Raw genomic sequence first — 21,739 nt, 5'->3', positions numbered from 1 at the left:
TAAGTTTATCATTCATGTTCATATTCCAGTTCAAAGTAACTGCCCAATTCAGTATTTGGAATGATTGAGAAGAAATCCACATTCAATTCTCAGAGAATTACTGGATCTTCTGAAACTTGCTACGCTTCAAATAAATTATACAGATATTTTAATATACATGTATTATCAAGATCCCTATAAAGAAGGGTGCTTAAATCTTTGGTCAAAATATATTTGCATCAGAGTACTGCAAATTACACAAACATAAACTAAAAAAACCCTGATATAGGTTATACATAACAGCTTTTACTTGCAAGATGTTGCAGATTATTTTAAGAGTGCATTAACTCATGATATAGGGACACAGTGGCTAAGACGCTGATTTTGTCAATCAGAAAGTTCGGCAGTTCAAATCCCTAGCGCCATATAATGGAGTGAGCTCCCATTACTTGGCAGTTCCAGCTTCTGCCAACCTAGCAGTTTGAAAGCATCTAAAAATGCAAGTAGAAAAATAGGAACCATCTTTGGTGGGAAGGTAACAGCGTTCAGTGTGCCTTTGGTGTTTAGTCATGCCGGCCACATGACCACAGAGACGTCTTCGGACAGGGATGGCTCTTTGGCTTTGAAACGGAGATGAGCACCACCCCCTAGAGTTGGGAATAACTAGCATTTATGTGCGAGGGGAACCTTTACCTTTACCTAACTCATGATATAACTACCATACCAGGATAGCTACTCTAGTTAAAACTGCACTTGAGAAAAGGCAGGATCAATACTGGGCATTGTCCTATTCACACCTTTTCCCAATACAAATGATTATAAAATCTGGTATGATCCAAAACATATGAATAGGAACATATTTTCATATTAGTTTCCAGGAATTAGAGCTACATTGGTCCTGAAAATATTTATCAAACGACTCATCATCATCCTAAAAGAATCCACAAGGACTAATATGTACGATTAGTATTCAATGTAACTATCCTATATATTATTGGCTTGTTCTGCAAAATTTATATATGGCCTTTGTCTGCCCTATATAGCCCCAATTCCTGGATTCCCCTGAAGTTCCTTTATGAAACTGTGGGAAGGTGTAAATTTCTTCACAAACTAATGCCATAGGACCATAAAACCTGTTCTTGCACTAATTACTGCTATCTTTTGGAGGCCCAAGTTCTATATGCAAATATTCAAGTGCTGGCAACATTTTTTTAAAACACTGCTTTTTACCAGAAACTTCAAATATTTAAAGAACTGTGAAGCTAAATTGAAACACTGCCCAAAAATAAATAAATGAAAGCCAAACAAACATCAATTTACCTTACTAGAAGAAAATTAGACACAAAAAGAAATCTAAAGAGAAGAAATTGGCTAACAGGTTCTGTTCCTAGGACCACAAATTTAAAATAATTGTATTAAACATGCCAAAAATGGATCTGAACATTGACATGCAACCACGCTCTTCCAACACTATAAAGTATCTGAAATGAATTATACCCAATCCCATTCCACTAAAATAAATCTCACCTGGTAAACATCCTTGTTCCATAGATGTAGGATGGAGAGCCAAAAACCCTCTCTTGGGGGAGGGGGGGCTCTTGGCACCCCCTCCCCCTTCCAAGCTGCTTCTTGAAGGATCAGTGCAAACAGGTAAAGCAAAATGAGCGATGTTTCTTTAACTGCCTAGATAGATCTTATGCCGGAAATATGAAAAAGTATTTGTGGAATCCCAGCCACTACTTCAGGGTTTGTGACTTGGTTTCCTGATCCCAACGCAATTCCCTTCAAGTCTTTAAGGTTCTTAAAGAATTTTCCATCTCATAACGTAGATGTCCATTCTACAGTATGTGTACTGTTGAGTGCACAAGGCACAATGTCCCATTGTCATATCCTGGCTGACTCCTCAGATCTTGTCTTCAAACTTAAATCTGTCCATGGAGTAGTCTTCAAAGGCAAAAACAAATAAGCACAATTGTTCTGGATTTAAACTATCCATACAGGGTCTTCTTCCAGTTGTTTCAGGCTCGGCCACCATGCCCTGCATAACATGTAAATCCAGATTAGAAAACATTTCTGATCTTGGAATAAGTTACTGCCACATGCTTTGACCAGTAAGTGCTAAATCCAGAAGTAGAGTTTTGGACTTCAATGTTTTCCCTTTATCCAGGTTTCTTTTTTGCTTTCCATAACAAAATCTAATACGTTAGGCTCAGCAAAGACATTTCTCATGACCCAAAAATGGAAGCCACAGAGTTGCTCAGCCACCTCACCTCCAGGGTGAAGGCAAGAAAGAATCAGCCCCCCTCACTATCTCCTCATATAGGGGATGCCCCTGCATCTATAGTGTACACCCAGTCACTCATCCCCTCATCCCCTGCCCAAAAACCAGTCTGGGAGAGATCTCCACTGACATCTCAGGTGCCAACCAGAAAGGCCAATACTAGCCTAGATTAACCAATACTCTGGCCCAATATTAGGCAGCTGCTCATGTTCTCCTATTTACGGTATAAATGCCGCGGTTGCTTTATGCACCCATCTTTTAGGAGTTTTCCTCATGGGTTCCCCTTGGAAAATTGAACGTTATCTCGGCCTTCCTCTCCTCAGCAATGCTGGGGGTTGGGGTCTTCCTTCACCTCGCCATAGGTTTTATGAAATAAGACGGTGGTTATCTGGAGAGAAAAACTGGCGTCCTCCCGAGGTCCACGAGCCCCGCGCCCCCTCCAGGTTCTTCCCCCACACTGCCTCGGTCACGCTCTCTCCCCCTGGGAGCCGTTGTTGCCCTCCCTCCTGCGAGCGGCCAAGGGGAAAAAAAACGGGACTCCCGCCTGCTCCGTCTTCACCCTCCCCCCCCCGCCTCGCTTACACTGACCGACGGCGACGGCGACAGACACCAAGCAGCACCAGAATTCCAGCCACTTCCGCCTGGCAGCGCCGGAAGCGAACCCATGGCAACCAACCGTTCTACCCCCGCGCCCCCTCCCCGCGCCCTCCCTTCCTCACGCTGAAACCACGCCTCTTTCTTCGAACGTAGTGGGCGCACAGGAGCCACACCCTCTCCCTCCTCCCCTGTTTCTTCTGATTGGACGGTGGAGATGAACTCCTTCCTTTACGGGAAACAGCCAGGCCCACTCCCGGCTCGTAGGCGCCACAAAGCGTCTCCTTCCTAATAGCGATGCCCCTCCGTCATTTCTAAACACTAATGTTTATCTAATGACGTAAAAGCCATACACTGTTAGGCTCGCTAGCCACGCCCCACTGCTTCCAGCGCTCCAATCCTCGCCCGGCAGTCTCCCTCGAGCCACGCCCTCTTATAACTACTTTGCGTCTGCGAGTCTCTTGCGCCATCTAGCGGCTGAGAATAGTCGCGTTGGGTCCCGGGTAGAAATGGGAAACGATCAGCCTTTCTCTGAATCTATCTGAAGGGGGAAATGGGCAACTGGTTGGTGCCATTTTTGGCTTCTACGAAAGTTCAAAATGCAGAGTATGAGTCCAGTGTTTATAACTCGCTACTCTAAAAAATACCCCAATTAATTGATTGATTACTTATCATTCAATCATTGTTGACTCTTAGTGATCACATAGCAGAAGTCTGCAAACCTGGCCACTTATAGACTTGTGGACTTCAACTCCCAGAATTCCTCAGCCAATATGGCTGCTTAAAGAATTCTGGGAGTTGAATTCCACAAATTTTCAAAGTTTGAAGACACCTGTCACATAGTTTTCTCCATAATGAGCTGTCATTCAGATCTTTCATTGGTGCCTCATCGTCACTGTAATTGAGCCATGCATCTTGTTTTCTTGGCTGTGTGTGATATTCTGAGGACTCTTCTCCAATGCTGTAGAAAGTCAGCACCCACCCATCCTCCTAGAGAATGAAATATTTTGGGCAATATTAAAAAGGCAGGATAGACTATTTCCCCTAAAGGAGAAATGGGGAAAAATCTTAAGGGAGACAGTCTCCCTGCCTCAAGCAGAAACTGAGGAGGCCACCTTTTAGAAATGCAGATTTAGTAATCCATTCAGAAAGACTGGGTCAGACAAAGACTCCAGATGAGCCACTCAAATAGGCAAGCCAAAGATTGACAAGATTAACTCAGACAAACACTTAGGATTTGCATTTCCTCTTTTGCCTATAGAGTCAGCCATGACCCCTACATGACCCCATAGGAATCAAGAAGGTATAAAAACCTATCCACTCTCAACTCCATTTGGTCAGCTGTCCCAGTGTGTGTGTCAGTTTTGACCATCAATAAACCGAACTTTCTTTCTTAAGCAGCCTTCATTTTATTCCTGGCTTGTAACTGAGCCTGGATTTTTCTTCCAACAACACAAAGGTTCAAAATGTAAATATTGCCTATCCACCTTTCATTTCCATTGCCACAAGGAATACCATCACTTGCACAGTTCTGAGTTTTGAAGGTATACAGGTAGTCCTTGACTTACAACCATTCATTTAGTGACTGTTCAAAGTTATACCAATAGCATTTAGACTTATATAGTACTTTAGCACACTCTGGACAACCCTGAAAAAAGTGACATGGCTTTTTTTCACACTTACAACCATTGGAGCATTCCCACGGTCATGTGGACAAAATTTGAATGTTTAGCAGCTGGCATGCATTTACGACAGTTATAATGACCTCTGTGACCTTCTGACAAGGGAAGTCAACGGGGAAACCAGATTCATTTAACAACAGTGGCCAGACAGCTCGTAAAATGGGGCTAAACTCAATTAACAACCCTCTTGCTTAACAACAGAAATTTTGGACTCAGTTGTGATCGTAAGTCAAGGAGTATCCATATACACATTAGGGTATCTCTTCCAAAGCTTTCATGGCTGTTCTATCATGGCTAGTCTGTTTCTTCATTGATTGTTCCTTTGCTGTTGATGATTGAGCCTAAAAGGCAGAAGTTATCCCACACTTCAATGTCTTCACTGTCAAAAATTAGGTTGCTGTGTCCCTTAAGGTGAACACCATTTCTCCATCACAATTATTTGTTGCATGAAACTCAATTGACTACATGTAACTGTTATGTGTTAGCCTCGGAGACGTGGCTCTGTCTCCGAGTCTCGCCATTGGTCGAGGCACACGCGTGGCAAGAACGGGAAAATTACTGCGCAGTGATTGGCTACCCGGGGGTCAGCCTGCATATAAATTGCTGTCAAGCGGGAACTGTTCAAGCTTGTTGGTTCTAGAGTTGCTGTTGCGTTAGCTGTTGTAATAAAGCCTTGTTATCCGAGTCACTGCCTTGCCTCAGTCATTGCCACCCCTTCAAACTTAATAGTAACATTAGGCAGCTAAAGACAAAGGTAAAGACTTTGTAAAGCAAGATGTGAGAGAAGCATGGTATGGCCCCAACACTCCAATATGGTTAGATTAGGTTAGGTTTATTGGACTTATATCAGAGGTGGGTTCCTACCAGTTCGCACCTATTCGGTAGAACTGATTCATCAAATCTACTGAACCGGTTAGAAGAGGTTCCACCAGTGGACCCGGAAAGCAGGCCACACCTACAGAAGAGGTTCCAAACTTTTTTGAAACCCACCACTGGTCCTTGGATATGATTATTCTACACTATCATGCTCATATTTATAAAACTCAGTGCCTCTGTGAAAGGTAAGGATGACTACTGCGTTTGTGGTGCAATCAGAACATTGCGTATGTTGAAGTTGTTTTAATGCAAACCAAAGATGCCTTTTAAAAAACAAGTTTACATCATATTCTTATGCATGCCAGTGCTGTGTGTGAGGTAATTTAAGGTGGTTCTGACAAGTGTCGTCGGCATCTTCATATACGGTCACATGGGTGGCAAGCCACTCCCATCCAGTCACATGGGCAGCAAGCCACTCCCACAAAAGAGGCCACACCTACAGAGTAGGTTCGAACAATTTTTGAAACCCACCACTGACTTATATGCCTTTGTTGTCCCACCCCAGGGTCTGGGAGGTGGGCTGAATCAAGCAAATATTGCCCTAGGATAAGAGGTGGTATTCAGCAGGTATTGACCAGTTCTGGAGAACAAGTAGCGGAAATTTTGAGTAGTTGGGACAACCAGTAAATACCAACTCTGACTGGCCTGCCCCCATCTATTCTCTGCCCCCTGAGTCCCAGCTGATCGGAAGGAAAGGGGGACTTTGCAGTAACCTTCCCCTGGAGTGGGGAGGGAGTGGGGATTTTACAGTATCCTTCCCCTGCAATGCCCACCAAGCCATGCCCACAGAACCGGTAGTAAAAAAATTTGAACCCACCACCTCCTAGGAATGGTTCTTCTCACACACCTTTTGACTTCCTAATTGGGAGCACCTTTTTCCCTTTACTTGGTGGGTAAAAACAAACAAACATGAATTTTCTGATACAAATCAAATTGAAAAAGAACTTGAATTTCTGGAATTTGATGTTTAAAAAAAGCCAATCTGATATTCTGCCTTTCTGTCTCAAACATTTGTGTTTTTTTTATATAGACGAGCATATGCTTTAAATAAAAATAATCATTAACCAGAATGCTGTTTTGCCATCTTTGAAAACAAACCATGCTGTGTGCTCAGCTATGAGAGAAAGCGTACAGTGCGACTAAGATGTATTTTAATAAGCCATGCGACTAAAAAGTTGAACTGTTCTCACTGTTTGCATTATGGAGCGCATCCAGTTGCAGAAGCTGCCAATAAAAGCTCCTTAAAGTTGGGCAAATGCCAGCAAATTGGCAATTTATCTGAATCCAAGATTGTAAGCCAGAGACTTAAATGAGAGCCAATAAAATCAAGTAAAATACAGAATGTAGATGCCATACAAACTAAGCAGCAACAAACCAGCCATCAAAGCTGGAATATAGTGTGAATTAATATATAATTAGAATTCAACTGAATGCAATTGAAAACCCTGGGGAAAAAATCTTTACTTGATGCCAAAATGATGCTAATGTTGGTGCCAGTCATGCCGAATTCCATACATTATTTATTGTGGCTTCTGTTTATCTAGAGCAAGGGTATCAAAGTTGATTTCTTTGAGGGCTGTACGAGAGTTGTTTTTGTCCAGGATGGGTATGGCCAGCTCGATGTCACTTGTGTTGAAGGCGCCTGTGGTGGCCTGAGGGCTCTCCCACCAATAACGGGTTCCTGAGCTCCATTATCAGCTGCAACCGCCTCCTACAACCTTCTGCCAAAGAAAACAGCTTGGGGGTGGGGCACACATGTTTTTGCTGGCAGAGGCACCACAGGCTGGTCCTTTGCTGTTTCCAGGGTGGCACTGCATGCCAGATCTAAACACCCCGCAGCTCAGTTCCAGCCCCCAGGCCTTGAGTTTGACACCCCTGGCCTAGAGAATCCACTTAGAGTCAGACAGCAAAGAAATATTTGTAATAAATTAGTAACATTGGTGTCTGGGAGAATGGCGTGTTTCTAAAACGTACAAAGAGTTAAGTATTCTGAATAAGGAGTTAAGCCAGTGGTGGGTTCCTAACCAGTTTACTACTTGTTCGCTGAGATGGCTGTCGCTTAGCTCATGTGCGCACTTGGGGGAGACAGCAAGGAAGAAAACAGGAGAGTGAGAGGAAAGGAAAGTGAGAGGAGAGAGAGATAGGGATTCTGAGGGAGAGAGAGTATGGAGAAAGAGAAAGGGGGGAGACAGAGAAAGAGGAAGAAGAAGAGGGAGAGAGACAGATCGGTGGGAGGGGGGAATGAGAGAGAGAGGTAACAAAAACCAGTTGTCAACTCTGAAGCGAACTTGGCGGAAGCCATCTTTTGTTCCCTCACAGTTGCCACAAACTCTGAAGGGGGGAAGGGAGGGGGAAGTAAGACTGGCTAGCAGTCAAAACAAAAAGCTTTCTTGTGGGAACCAAGGTCATCCCAACAGATTTCAGTTCAAGGAGAAGAGGAATGACCAAGAAGCCTGCCAACTACTTTAACTGGACAATGTGACCTGTGACATCTGGGGACGGAAACACTTGCTCTTTTAATTAGGCTAAAACCATGGGAAATGTTAGAGTTGGTTTTCACCAGCTGTGCTGATATGATGTATCCAATAAACATGTTCTTTGAGGAATCTACCTGCTTCGGAGTTCTGCTTTTGACAGATGCATTAGTCGGGACACTAACACCAGTTTGGTGTAGTGCATTTTTTCTCAATTTGGACAGTCTTCAGATGTGGGGATCCCAACTTCCAGAATTCCCCAGCCAGCAGGGAAATCCCCCAGACATGTCCTTCTTTTGCTGAACATTTGATAACCTTCCCCAGGATGGATGAGATACTAAGCTCATTCTGCTCCATCACCCTACAATGTCTGTTTACATCTTGCCATCCCTGAATGGACTCTGCCTTTTTCTCTTGATGCTGCTGAATCCAGGAACGCACCGCCTAAAGGCATGTTGCCTCTCACTTCTTTCAAGTCCTCTTCAGAATTCACTCTTTCTGTGAAGTCTTTGGCACAATCCTTTCATCCATTCTGGAGCCTCACCAAAGAATTTGTGCATTCAATTAGATTCTGCCTGGGAGGCAAGTAGGGAAATCCAGTTGGAGACTACTAGGCTGGGAAACTGAAAAGCCTCTGAAATAAAGTGATGGCAAACTACTTCCATCTCATTGCCAAGAAAATAGCTTGAATGTGTCCAAGAACTGCCCAGAGTCAAGTTTGACTTGAAAACTTTACTTATTTTTTTCCTAACAAAAGGCACTTTGGGATATTCTTCTTTCTTTTGCTCCTCCCCATTTTGTTTATCTTTTTTTTCATTTTAATTTTTTTTACCTACTTGAATGTAGCTGGAGTTTTCCTCTTGTTCTTTATAAAGTCTTAACTTACCTTCCTCCTCCTATTTTTCCCACAATAGCAGGGGCTTAGAAGCCCTTTCTGAGTCTGCAAAGGTAAATAGAACAGCGAGGGGGGGGGTAACAGCTGTGTCACACGATTTAGATTAGCTGGAAAGCAGGATTTCCTGCTTTCTAGCAAATATAAATTGGGCAGCACAACTGATTGTCGCACAGCTGATTGTTGGAACTTTGAAAAAACTGTTTAAAATCATTTTTTAAACTACCTATTTGCCCAAACCGTTAGTAAAAAAAATGCTTAAAAAAGTAAAACAAGGTTCCAACAATCAGCTGTGCCGTGAGATTGTCAGAACCTTTTTATAAAACTTCTTTAAAGCATTTTTTTTACTATCAGTTTGGGCAAACTGGCCTGAACCGATAACATTTCACCCCTGCATAAACCCTTATTTGTAAAGTTACCAGGCCCATAATTATTTCTGTTGGATTCTTAGTGACATTCTTAGTGTCAACACTACCCTGAGGCCAGTTTGGTCAAACTCAGTTCAAAATAGGTCTAGGTAAAATTCTGGGAGATAAAATTTGCAAAAGCTTCATGAGCTTCTGAAAAAATGTTGAGGTGGATAGAATTATCCCAAGCTTCTTCCTTTTGCACATGATTATAGGTTTGCATGATTTATATCCAGTTTATTAGGTGAGTTTTCTCCTCTTCATTCCCTTGCTGTCCAGTTCATTTTCTGCCTACCTTAAACCTATACATTGCACAGGAGTAGTGCTAGAAAATGTGTGGAGTGGTAATTCTCAGAAGAGAATCCCCCAATCTGGTGCTCCCCAGATATGTGGTGCTCTAGATCAGCGGCCCCAGTCTTTTGTATTACTATTCTTCTTCTCATCCTTCCTACTATCTATCTCCTTTTCTACTTATGACTATAACCTTGTTGCTTGTATCTTTACGGTTTATATTGTTTTATTTAGTTTCCTAGTATGATTTTGATTGCTTATATAGTATCCTATGACTATCATCAAGTGCAGTATCTCATGATTCATAATATGTATTTATGATGACTGTGATCATGATTTATCACTTATATCTTTTATGTACACTGAGAGTTTATGCACCGAAGACAAATTCCATGTGTGTCCAATCACACTTGGCCAATAAAGAATTCTATTCTATTCTATTCTATTCTATTCTATTCTATTCTATTCTATTCTATTCTATTCCAGGGACCAGTTTCGTGGAAGACAATTTTCCAATGGACCAGGGTTGTAAGGAAGGGGAAGAAGAGTGTGCAACCTAGATCCCTCACATGTGCAGTTTCATGCTCCTATGAGAGTCTAATGCTTGATGATCTGAGGTAAAGCTGAGGCGGTGATGTTACTGCTGTGGAGCAGCTGCAAATACAGATAAAGCTTCACTCACTCGCCTGACATTCACCTCCAGCTGTGCAGCCTAGTTCCTAATAGGCCATGGACTGGTACACATCTGTGACCGAGAGTTGTGGACCCCTGCTCTAGATTGAATTCCAAGCTAGTGTATTTTGTAGTGTTGAAAGGAATGTCCTTCTGGGTTTGGCTCCAAGTGGGGAAAAAGACACTGGAGACATGGAGGCTGCTTGGAAAGATGGTTTTAATGGTGGACAGAACCACATGGCTTGAGTCCTGAATAGAAAAGGTGATCACATGCTTCAATATTGGTGGAGAAGAAGAGAAGGGAGGCTGAGATGCTGAGTCACTGGTTTTATGCCCTCTCTGGCCTTTGATCTTGAGCTTGTATTCTGATTGGTTGTCAGACTCCCATGGGGCCATGCAGGAGCAACTCTCTAGGCTGCGTTTTGAATCCAGGTTTGGTTGAGTTCTCAGATGCCATGTGGGGAGTTGGGTAAAGGGCCAATATTATCATGCCTTAATCCCATCCCCCTGGAGCTGAAGGGGAGAAGCCTTTATTATGTAAAGGGACGCTTGGCCTTCTTAATGGCTCATTGACAAAGTGGGTGGAGCTATTCTCTCTTTAAAGCATGTTTCTTCCTTTTCACATCCAGGGAAATATAATATTCTGCCTTTTCAATATTTCCTAGGATATTTCATTTTTTCTGGGAGAGGGCTGGGCGATAACTTTCCACAGTAGGATTCCTGGAGTTGAGATCCTAATGTATCTGGAGAGTACCAGCTTAGAGAAGGCTGCCTGAGAGGTTCTCTGAGGATTACAGTATCTCATTAAAACTTTTTCAGAACACTCCGTAGTTAGACACTGTTTGCAACTCATTTGGGATTCATCAAGAAACTTTCTACCATTAAAAATGTGAAGATGTTTTTGTGGTTCTATAATTGTCAATAACTATCGGTGTTAATATAAAACACGCTCCCCCTTCAGGTACCGTTTCCCAGCAGAGAAAAACTAATGAGACCCATTGTGCCAGGATAAAACATTTAAAACAATGAGATATAATGATGACTGGGGATCAGACCCCCTTAGATAATACTTCACTCCTTAGTCATTCAAATTTTCTATGAACACAAATTGCCAAAAAGAAAAATGAAAAGTAAAGAAACATCTAAGGAGATTCAACATAGTGTATACCTGAATTTCAAATCTAATTAACACAAATTGCATATTTAACAGAAGAAACTTTATTTGAGGTGAGGTGAAGTTGGTTCTTCCTTCCTCTGCTGTTTTTTGGAGCTCTTCCTTGAAGTTGCTGGGAGTTTTTCCCACCTCACAGAGGGGTTAATCACAACTTTAAGAGTTGGCTAATTGAGTGACATCATCCATCTAATTTCCTGAATGAAAAATAAGGGAAACTTTGAAAACAAACACTTTTAAGACCAATGCAGAATAAACTTTTCTGGACCTTAGCGGCCCCACTCAATGTCTATGGAGATTCTCAGTCATTCAGGTCATGATTGTCCCAAAAGTGCTTTTTGAAAAGGTAACTGGACTTTCTTGGGTTTTTCCTTGGAGATGTTTCGTTTCTCATCCAAGAAGCTTCTTCATTTCATGGTAGAACTGAAGAAGCTTCTTGGATGAGAAACAAAATGTCTTCAAGGAAAAACAAACTCTAGTTGCCTTTTGAAAAAACACCTTTAAGCCCCACTAGATGGTAACCACTCTCTCTTTCTCTCTCAAGCAAGTGGAAGAAATCTAAAGAAGTTAGTACAAATCTAAACTGAGATTACTTGAACCCTTTGCAATTGGATTTCTACTATAGATCTGGAACTGAGGCAGCCATGGCTGATCTAATAGATATGTCATTCCAAGACAAGGTATACAGTGTTTACCAATATTTGTCCTGTGAGTCTTTACAACAAGTTTTCATATCAATATTAGTAGTAATTTCAGAGTTTCAATTAGAGATAACAGTATAATAGAGTTGGAAGGGATCTTGGAGGTATTCTAGTCCAACTACTACTCAAGCAGGAAACCCTATACCTAAGGTGACCAGATTTTCAGATTGGTAAAGAGGGACACCTTTGACCGCGGGGGTGGTGGTGTTTGATTAAAAATTTTATACGGAGCAACAAAAATTTTCATACAACGCAACATAACTACAATTTACAAATATAAATTGTAACTGTTGCCAAACATCCGAATTTTGATCACGTGACCATGAGGATGCTGCAACGGTTGCTAAGTGTGAAAATGGTCGCTAAGTGTGAAAAATGGTCATCAGTCACTTTTTTCAATGCCATTGTAACTTTGGTCACTATATCACCTTTCTTGCCACAGTTCTTAAGTGAATAAATGCAGCTGATAAGTTAGTAACATAAGTGAATCTGGTTTCCCCATTTGACTTTGTCAAAAGGTGATTATATGACCCCAGGACACTGAAACCATCATAAATACGAATCTGTTGCCAAACATCAAAATTTTGATCGCGTGACCATGAGGATGCTGCAATGGTCGCTAAGTGTGAAAATGGTCGCTAAGTGTGAAAAATGGTCATCAGTCACTTTTTTCAATGCCATTGTAACTTTGGTCACTATACCACCTTTCTTGCCACAGTTCTTAAGTGAATCTTAAGTGAAGATGTTATATCTTAAGTGAATCTTAAGTCTTAAGTGAAGATGTTATACAGTAGAACCTCTGGTCACGAATGCTTCTGACCAAAATATTCACATTCTCCCCGCTGCTGATTTCCCCTTCTGCACCATTTTTTTTGTAAGCGCCAAATTTCCAAAATTAGGTTTGATTCATGACCAAATCAGTTTGCGACCAATGTTATGGAACGAATTATGGTTGTGACCAGAGGTTCTACTGTATTCATGCCTTTACATACTCTATATCACCTCAAAATGTTGCACAGCCTTCATAAGTTTCTAATACAGATAAAATTAAATACAACATCAAAACCATAAAAAAGTAAAATTAACCTGGCTGGAAAATCCTATGCCTGTCTTGCTATTATTACTGACACACTTGCTGCAGTATTTGATGGCTAAAAGAAAAAAAAATATTGTTGAAGTGTGTATTATGTTCACTGCCATGTCTTGTCTGCTGCGTTGATTTTGAATTCATTAAAAGAGCTTATTTTACATCAAATCCCTCTCATGTTATTCTCCTATGTTCAATAAACCCTAAGAGACAGCATACTATACATGAAATTCCTGTAACTGTATATTTAGTAAATTGTGGAGCTGAGTTTATCCAATTAACTCAGTTTTTGGACTTGAGTAATCACATACAATAAGGAAATAAAACTATTTAGAATGAAGTGTAGTTGGCTATTTGTGATTAAGGGTGTCATGCAGAAACAATTATAGTTTTGATCAGGAAAATACCCTAAATAAACCCTTATGTTCTTTCAGGGTTTTTTTAAAATGATTTTTCCATGGCACATCACATATTGTTTTGAATTAAAAAACAGCAGCTGCACATTTTAAAAAACCTACATTATTTTAAAATGCATTAAAAAATAAAAGAAAAAAACCCAGCACACTTACCAGCAGGCAGAAACTCCAAACTTTCAGAGAAACTTTCCCACCATTTTGGAGCAGTCCTCCAACCTCCGTGCCCCTCCCCTCCAGAAAATCCAGGAAGTAACACTGGCGACCTCTCTATGGCAGCTCTATGGTACTAGATCGTTTTTTCTTATAAACCGGCGTGGGGCGGTGGGGGAGGTCTGTTTTGTTGCTTTAACGTTTTAATATCTTCAATGAAAGTACTGAGACACAGAGAGAGAGAGGTTAGGAAAGAGTGTCTTTTGTCTTGCTCCGGTTAGGATTTCTTAAGCAAATCCACTGGGCTTTCAACATGAAGCCAGAAAATCGGGACTTTTTTAAAAGGCAGAGGGACATGGGAAAAATTGTTATAAAGCGTGCTTGTCACGCTGAAATCGGTACGTCTGGTCACCCTACCTATACCATTTCCGATAACCAGTGGTGGGATTCAAATAATTTAGCAACTGGTTCTCTGCCCTAATGACCGGCTGAGTAAGCATGGCCATGGTGGGCATGGCCAGTTCCACCACAAAACCGCGAAGCCCTTATCCGCGGTGACATAAGTGCGGAGGGCTAATCCGCGCCGTCTGAAGCGCTAAGGAAAAACGCGACCCTACCGCGATGACATAACCGCGGAGGGCAAATCCGCGCCTTCCGAAGCACTCAGCACCCTAAACCTAATCCTAAACCTAACCCTAAACCTAACTCTAAACCTAACCCTAAACCTAACCCTATACATAACCCTAACCCTAACCCTAACCCTAATCCTAAACCTAACCCTAAATCTAACCCTAACCTAACCCTAACCCTAAACCTAACCCTAAAGCAAACCCCTAAACCTAATCCTAACCCTTACCTTAATTTAAATTGGCTTTCTGCCGCCGCACTGTTTTAAAGCGCCCTTCTGCCGCTGCGCTGTTGTCGCGGCGGTGATGACGTCGCGGTGATGATGTCGCGGATTAGCGATGCGGTTTTATCACTGCTATTTTGACGAGCGCGGTTTTGTCATGCCACGGGCATGGCCAGAAGGTGTGAGAAGCAGCACTCGGCCTCCTGCACCGCCCTGGGAGCAAAAACAGGCTACAGGGAAGCATACCTCCCTGCACCACATTTTGGGCCTAGTAGGCCTCCCTGCAGCCTCCTTGGAGCTAAAACAGGCCGTCGGGGGGGGGGGTGCACCCTCCCACACCCTGTTTTGGGACTAGTAGGCCTCCCTGCACTTACCTAGGGGCCAAAACCGGGTGTGTGGGGACTCCTAAAAGGGTCAGGCAGGCTAGGAAGGGGAGGAGCCAGCCAGCAATTTAACAACCGGTTCGCTTGAACCGGCCTGAACCGGCTGACTCCCACCACTGCAGATAACCTTCAGATAAGATTATTTATTCATTAGAGGATAGTGTTTATTATTATTTTGTGATAGCTTTTATCCAACAGCAAGCAAGTGCAAGAAGACAGTGATATATGGGGCATCTGTTCCTTTCCTTGGCTTCTGGTCTCTGGAATTCCTGCATTTCTCATCTTATTCTTTCTGTTAATTAAAATAATGAATCTGGAGTTAGGGTTAGGGTTAGGATTTTCCTTTACTTGTGAGTCTGGGGAAATTGTGGCGATTTTGAGCCAATCCAAAACGGAATTAGGGTGGATAGGAACTACTAAGTAACAATTTATTCCAGGCAAGAAAGAAATTATGGTGGTCAACAAGACAATCAGTGTCAGATTTGGTGCACAATCTGTTCTGAGCAGGTTCACTTCGTTCTTCTGAGCCTAGATCTGGCAGTGCTTCTGAATTTCTGGCAACTGCTGCCAGGACAGCTTATTCAGTGCTTCAACTAGTGAACCATCAACATCTTTTCTGGGTTCTGGTTTTCTGGCTTTCCACAAAATCAGTTCTCTGTGGGTCCTGAACACCAATCTGTTATTAGACAAGTTCATGTGTTCTGGAAGCCCCCAAATGCAACTGTCATTAATAAGCAATCATGTGTTAAATAATATTTGCGGGCTAAAGTTAAAAGGTCTTGTTATATATTTATGTAAGTCATCACTGTCCTTTGATGAGGTTCAGTAAAATTAATTAGAACAATGTGATTTGCTATTATAATCCATTTGATATTTTTATTAACAGGATGAATTCATATGGTTAATAAATATGTAGAAAAGAGTAGAAACCTGAGCTCACACTTTGGCTCATGCAAAAAAAGAGCTTTAGGCACCATTATCACCCTATTCTTTGTGTCAGCCATGCACGCACATCTCATTGCCTGCTATGACAGTGGAAGGACTGAACTGAAGCTTTTTTTTGGCACGTTCGAGAAGAGGAGGTCAGTGGTTTGCGGTGCAAGAAGCCTGCAGCCACCGCTGCTGGCTCGCTTCCAGCTGGCAAAGAGGCTGTGGCTGGAGGCTTCTTGCACCGGAAACTACCAAAAACTACAGGCCGAAAAAGAGGCCTGAACTCCCATTGCTGTTTGTTGCGCCAGCTGAGCATATGCCCCCTATTGCCTGCTAGTGCACGTGCGCAGCCACACTCCACTGCCAGACCTGGCCAGGAGAATGGTTTAGGTTTAGGTTTCGTTTTATTTATATGCCGCCCTATTCCCAGCGGGACTCAGGGCGGCGCACAAACCCAAGGGGGGAAAGGGAAACACAAAAACTACAAATACAAGCATTTAAAAAATAACCAACAGCCACACAAATTGAGAGGGGAAGGGAACTCATCAACCCCAGGCCTGCCGACACAGCCAGGTTTTAACGGCTTTTCGGAAGGCCTGGAGAGAGGTGAGAGTCCGGATCTCTGCGGGGAGTTCGTTCCAAAGGGCCGGAGCTGCCACAGAGAAGGCCCTCCCCCGGGTGGTAGCCAGATGGCATTGGCTGGTAGACGGAACCCGGAGGAGGCCAGCCCTGTGTGATCTAATGGGTCTTTGGGAGGTAATTGGCAGCAGGCGGTCTCTCAAGTACCCAGGTCCAATACCATGAAGGGCTTTATAAGTGACAACTAGCACCTTGAAGCGTATCCGGAGACCAATCGGTAACCAGTGCAGCTCGCGGAGGATAGGTGTAACGTGCGTGTACCGAGGTGCACCCATGATCGCTCGCGCGGTTGCATTCTGGACGAGCTGAAGTTTCCGAATGCTCTTCAAGGGCTGCCCCATGTATAGCGCATTGCAGTAGTCCAGTCTTGAGGTCACGAGGGCATGAGTGACTGTTGCGAGTGCCTCCCGGTCCAGGTAGGGACGCAATTGGTGCACCAGGCGAACCTGGGCAAATGCCCCCCTGGTCACAGCCGACAAATGATGTTCTAAGGTCAGCTGTGGGTCCAGGAGGAATGGTCTGCTGTGCCAGAGGGACAGCGTCACAGCGGAGTTACTTGGAAGGCAACTGGACTGTGGTGTCCCTTTAAGGTACTTTGATGTGGTGGGGAGGGGGGACCAAAAGGGACAGGCCACAGGAGCTGCCTTTTCTGCCAGTTCTGTGGTTGTGGCTTGGTGGAGGGGGCATCTTGTGACTGAGTGGGCATGGCCAACTTGATGTCACTCACATTGAATTGGCCACTCCCATTCAGTCACATGACCACCACCAAGCCACACCCACCAAGCCTCACCCACAGAACCGGTACTAAAAAAAATTGAATCCCACCCCTGGTGATCATGATTCTATCCCTCTGTTAATGCAACCTACAACAATACAAGTGAAAATAAATAGATCACCAACGCAACATGGAAGGCTATAAAGAAGTGATATAGAAAGATTTGTGGCTCGACTGAGCAGCAAATATAGCTTGCGACATGAATCTGTGACCTGGAAATATAGTTAAACTTGGTCATAGCTAACTATATCTTTTAGCTCTTCAATCCTCAGTGAATTACTATGTGAGAGGAGAATATAGTAAAAATGTTTTTGCTATCCAGATATTTGAACAGAATTCTTTGTACAGGATTGAACAAGATACGTTTCTTCTTACAAATCTTTCTACCTTGATTAAGAGTGTAAGGTAGTACAAAGGGAATGAAATAAATCAAATCCTCAATATAGTCATAGAACAAAGTTGAAACACCAATAAAACATGTAACCTGTTTGGATGTTAAAACCTAACAAAATCAACTCTGCTTTTGTGAAGCTATAGTTTGATTTAGAGTACCATTGTCAGTGTTCCAGATAACCTCCAAAATTAAATTAGAGTCCAAGGCAACATGCAGCTCCAATTTATTAAGAGAGCCATCCTGGCACATCTGAAGGAAAACCTGAATCTGAAGCTTCTTCCGTTTCCCCCTCAAAGTTAAAGTTCATGATCTTGCCCCCATGCCCACAAGTCCATCACATGGTCCAATCTTCCACTGCCATGCTGGCAGTTCCACCCATCCAGTTCCAGTCAGGTGCAGAGGTGCTGAGACAAAAGATGACCTTGGCAATCTAGAAAGGAATTTTATTTTCACTACATCACATTCTACTCCTTACTATCCCCCTCCCCCCTCCCCACTAATGAAACAGCATAGTAGAAAGAAGTGTGGCAGGCCAAAGATCCAAAAGGAACATGGCTGCAGGCCTGACAACCATTAATAATGTAATTTAAAAAATCAGCAAGCTTTTGATTAAGTCTACCACCTGCTGATTTCTTTATGTCATTATTTCTGTTAGGGCATGTATTCCCACCTTCTCATCGAAAGGCAGCCATTCATGTGAATTTCCCCTAATGTCTTCTCCATTTATCTTTTTCTCACTTCTTTGTTTAAACGTTGCCAACCTTTTGTTCTTTGAGGAACATCTTGCTTTCCCTTGCAAATTCTGTCTCCCCCTTTTCCCTCTTACGTTCTTATTTTCATCTTTTAAAAAAATTTCTGATGTCCCTTTCACCTTACACGTAAAACATTCTCTGAACAAATGATATAAGAGAACAGTAGTATAGTAAGCCTTAGCTCAGAAAAAATTTCTAGTGAGAGAATTTTCATGAGAAACCATCTATGACAGTACAGGTCACCCTGCATGTTGAAAGTACAGGTTACAAATTGGAAAAAAAATATTCATATACAAAATATACAATTAGGATATAATGTAATGTAATAACATAACTTCATAACATAACAATAATTATATATGTAAGAGTTGAACTAGATCAGTGTTTCTTAACCTTCGCGACTTTAAGTCCCGTGGACTTCAACTCCCAGAATCCCCCAGCTAGCTATGCTGGGGGATTCTGGGAGTTGAAGTCCACGGGACTTAAAGTCCCCAAGTTTGAGAAACACTGAACTAGATAATCCATGACCCAATTAAAAACAAACAAACACAATTATGGGTTGTATACCAGACACAGATCGGCACTTTCTTTGTTGCTGATTCAGGGACTCAGTAAACTTCTCTATGTGGCCTCAAGATGATAAAACCAAGCTGGCCAGACTAAAACATTTTCGAAAAAACAATACTCTATATTTAACCTCTGTCCTTTTTAGTCACTTAAATTACTTCTGCAACTTATAGTTCTATCCCATTCTAAGATACTGTATTTTCAATATTCCTCTGTCTTGGGAAGAAGCAGCTTCTTTCCCTCCATATCAAGTTTGTACTGAGGCTAGGAATATCTTTGATGCACCGATTTTGGAATGTGAAGGTCTACAGCTGTATTTTTGTCTTACTGTTTGAATGAGACAGTAAGTAGACAATTTCTCTCTAAAAGAACACAGCGAGAACTTCAGAAGATGCCTTTTTCACAGGGGAAAAAATCCTGAAGAGACAGAGTTGACACAAGTTGAAAGTGTGCTATCTGCAACAACATAAACACACTTCAGAAAGAAAGTCCTGACCCGTCTATTTTGGGGGTTATATGCTCTTTAATGTACAGTCTTGTGCACTGTTAGGGTATCTAAACATGTTACAATTTTATTATGAAAAGAGAAAGAGAAAGGAAGGCACAATCAAAACTATTGCAAGCAGTGGTGGATTGCTAGCCAGTTTACTACTGGTTTGTTTGCGTGCATGCGCAGAATCGTCTGGGCGGTTTACTACTGGTTTGTTTGCGTGCATGCGCAGAATCGTCTGGGCGGTGGGCAGAGCCTCCCATCGCCACCACTACCAATTCAGCCGAATCGGGAGCAACCAGGCTAAACTGGGAGCAACTCACCTCTGATTGCTAAACTAACAAAGATTACTCCTGTCGAACCTTCAAATGCAGTTTCCAGTCATGTGTTTGTTTATTTCTTCATCAATAGTCTTTGGAGAGCCTTATGCACTTCTTTGTTCCTCAAAGTATAGATCAGTGGATTAAACGTGGTGGTGAAAAAGATATAGAAAAGGGAAAAAATCTTGCCTTGATCACCAGGGGTGTTGGAATGAGGCAGCAGATAACTGAAGATGGCCGTGCCGAACAAGAGCCAGACCACTATCAAGTGGGAGGAACAGGTGTTGAAGGCCCTCTTCCTGCCCTCAGCTGACTGGATTCTCATCACTGCAGTTGCTATATAGCCATAAGAGATTGTAATGAGACAAAATGGTACTACGAGGAACATCACACTACCTGCAAGTAACAAAACCTCATTGAGGGAAGTGTCAACACAAGGCAATTTAAGAAAGGAAGGAAGCTCACAAAAGAAATGATCTAAGTGATTTCGCCAACACAGCGGAAGTCTAAGAGTCATCACTGTTTGAATTAGTGAATGGCTGAAGCCGCTTAACCAGGAGACAGAAGCCATTGTGATACACACAGAGGGGCTCATAATGGTAGTGTACTGCAGTGGATGACTGATAGCGGCATAGCGATCATAGGCCATGACAGTCAACAAAATGCACTCCACAGAGCCCAGAGCAAGGGAGATGCAGAGCTCAGTTAAACAGGCACCATAAGAGATGGCCTTGCTTTTTCTCCAGAAGGTCACCAGCATGCGGGGCCCAATGCTGGTGGTGAAGATGATGTCAAGGAAGGAAAGGTTGTTGAGGAAAAAATACATGGGAGTGTGGAGCCCGGGATCTAGTCTCGACACCACAATGATGGTTGTGTTGCCTAGGAGATTCATCAAGTAGCAGACAAGAAGAAGGGCAAAGAGCAACATCTCCAAGCGTGGCCGGTCAGCCACTCCCACCAAGATAAATTCTCCTTGGAAGCTTTGGTTGCTGTGTCCCCACATGGTTTCCATGTTTATTGTCTAAATAATTAGAACAAGTAATGTCATAAAAAAGGAATCCAGTACAAAACAGATAGCATGATCAAATGGTTCCCATTTTTGGAGTGAGGCTTGAATGTGGTCTCCAGTAACCTAGATTGATGCTTAATTAATAGACTCTATGGAAATGATTGGAAGACCAGATCCATTGCAGGGGTGGGTTGCTGCCGGCATTACTGCCGGTTTAGTGCATGTGCACTTTTGCTCCATGCTCATGCACATTTGCCCATAAATGCAATTAAAATTGTTCTGCACATGCACAGAACTGAAAAACAAGATGGCAGCACCATCCGCGCCACCCGGGGAACCAGTTTGGGGGCATGGCAGGCCTGAGTCGCTGTCGGTTCCAGCGACCCAGGCCGCCAAACCATTACCAGTTCGGCTGAACCGGTATGAACTCACCACTGATCCATTGGCACTGGGAGCCGAAATGGGGCTTGTGGGGATCCTGGAAGGGGTGGGTGAAGGTAAGGTTGTGAACCCGGTGGAGATGGTGGGGGAAGCGCAGCAAGCTCCGAGATGGGGTGGGGGGGCAGTGAGCCTTACCTATAGGCAGAAGGAGGCAGCTAAGTTGGGGCACAGGTTAGGCACTATGTGGCAGTTTAGGCAGGCAAGGGAGTTTAGGCAGCTTGGGCAGGGAAGCCGCTGAGGAGGTGAGGAGTGACCCAGGAGGGGCGAGTGTCCAGGGAATCGGTTCAGGGGCGTGTTAGGCCTGGGTCACTGCCGTTTCCAGCGACTCAGGCCGCCAGGTTACTACCTATTCGTATGAACCAGTAGAAACCCCCTCTGTGATGGAGATCACCCATCCCTGTCCGGCTAAATACCACCACTGGTCATGACCTTCAATTCTGGAAGCCGGGGGCAGGTCTCAGCATCCCGTATGTTTTATTAGGATTTCAGCAATTAAATATACTAAGATTTTGTCAA

General features: G+C 43.1%; 2 protein-coding genes across 7 annotated transcripts in view; both read right to left on the bottom strand.

The window, feature by feature from the left end:
- The window catches only part of MGAT1 (alpha-1,3-mannosyl-glycoprotein 2-beta-N-acetylglucosaminyltransferase), a 37,605-nt gene extending 34,653 nt beyond the window's left edge, over positions 1-2,952 (bottom strand). For 2 of the 6 annotated variants that reach the window (XM_087708591.1, XM_087708590.1), the window contains exon 1: positions 1,507-2,753. The gene's annotated coding sequence lies outside the window, so the exon portion shown is untranslated. Of the gene's footprint in view, positions 1-1,506; positions 2,754-2,842 lie in introns of those variants that run through there. The other 4 variants (XM_087708592.1, XM_087708594.1, XM_087708593.1 and 1 more) reach the window with 4 other exon arrangements.
- A 16,894-nt stretch (positions 2,953-19,846) lies between these two features.
- Positions 19,847-20,785, bottom strand: LOC106553516 (olfactory receptor 2G3-like). The gene has a single exon (XM_014072036.2). It carries the CDS (start codon positions 20,783-20,785, stop codon positions 19,847-19,849), a length of 939 nt encoding a protein of 312 aa, XP_013927511.2.
- Between the last annotated feature and the right edge of the window lie 954 nt (positions 20,786-21,739).

Source organism: Thamnophis sirtalis, unplaced genomic scaffold, assembly GCF_051295495.1.
Source record: "Thamnophis sirtalis isolate CommonGarterSnake01/CBP01778 unplaced genomic scaffold, rThaSir2_p1.2 scaffold_3, whole genome shotgun sequence".
NCBI lineage: Eukaryota > Metazoa > Chordata > Lepidosauria > Squamata > Natricidae > Thamnophis > Thamnophis sirtalis.
This window is presented reverse-complemented; position numbering and strand designations above follow the sequence as displayed.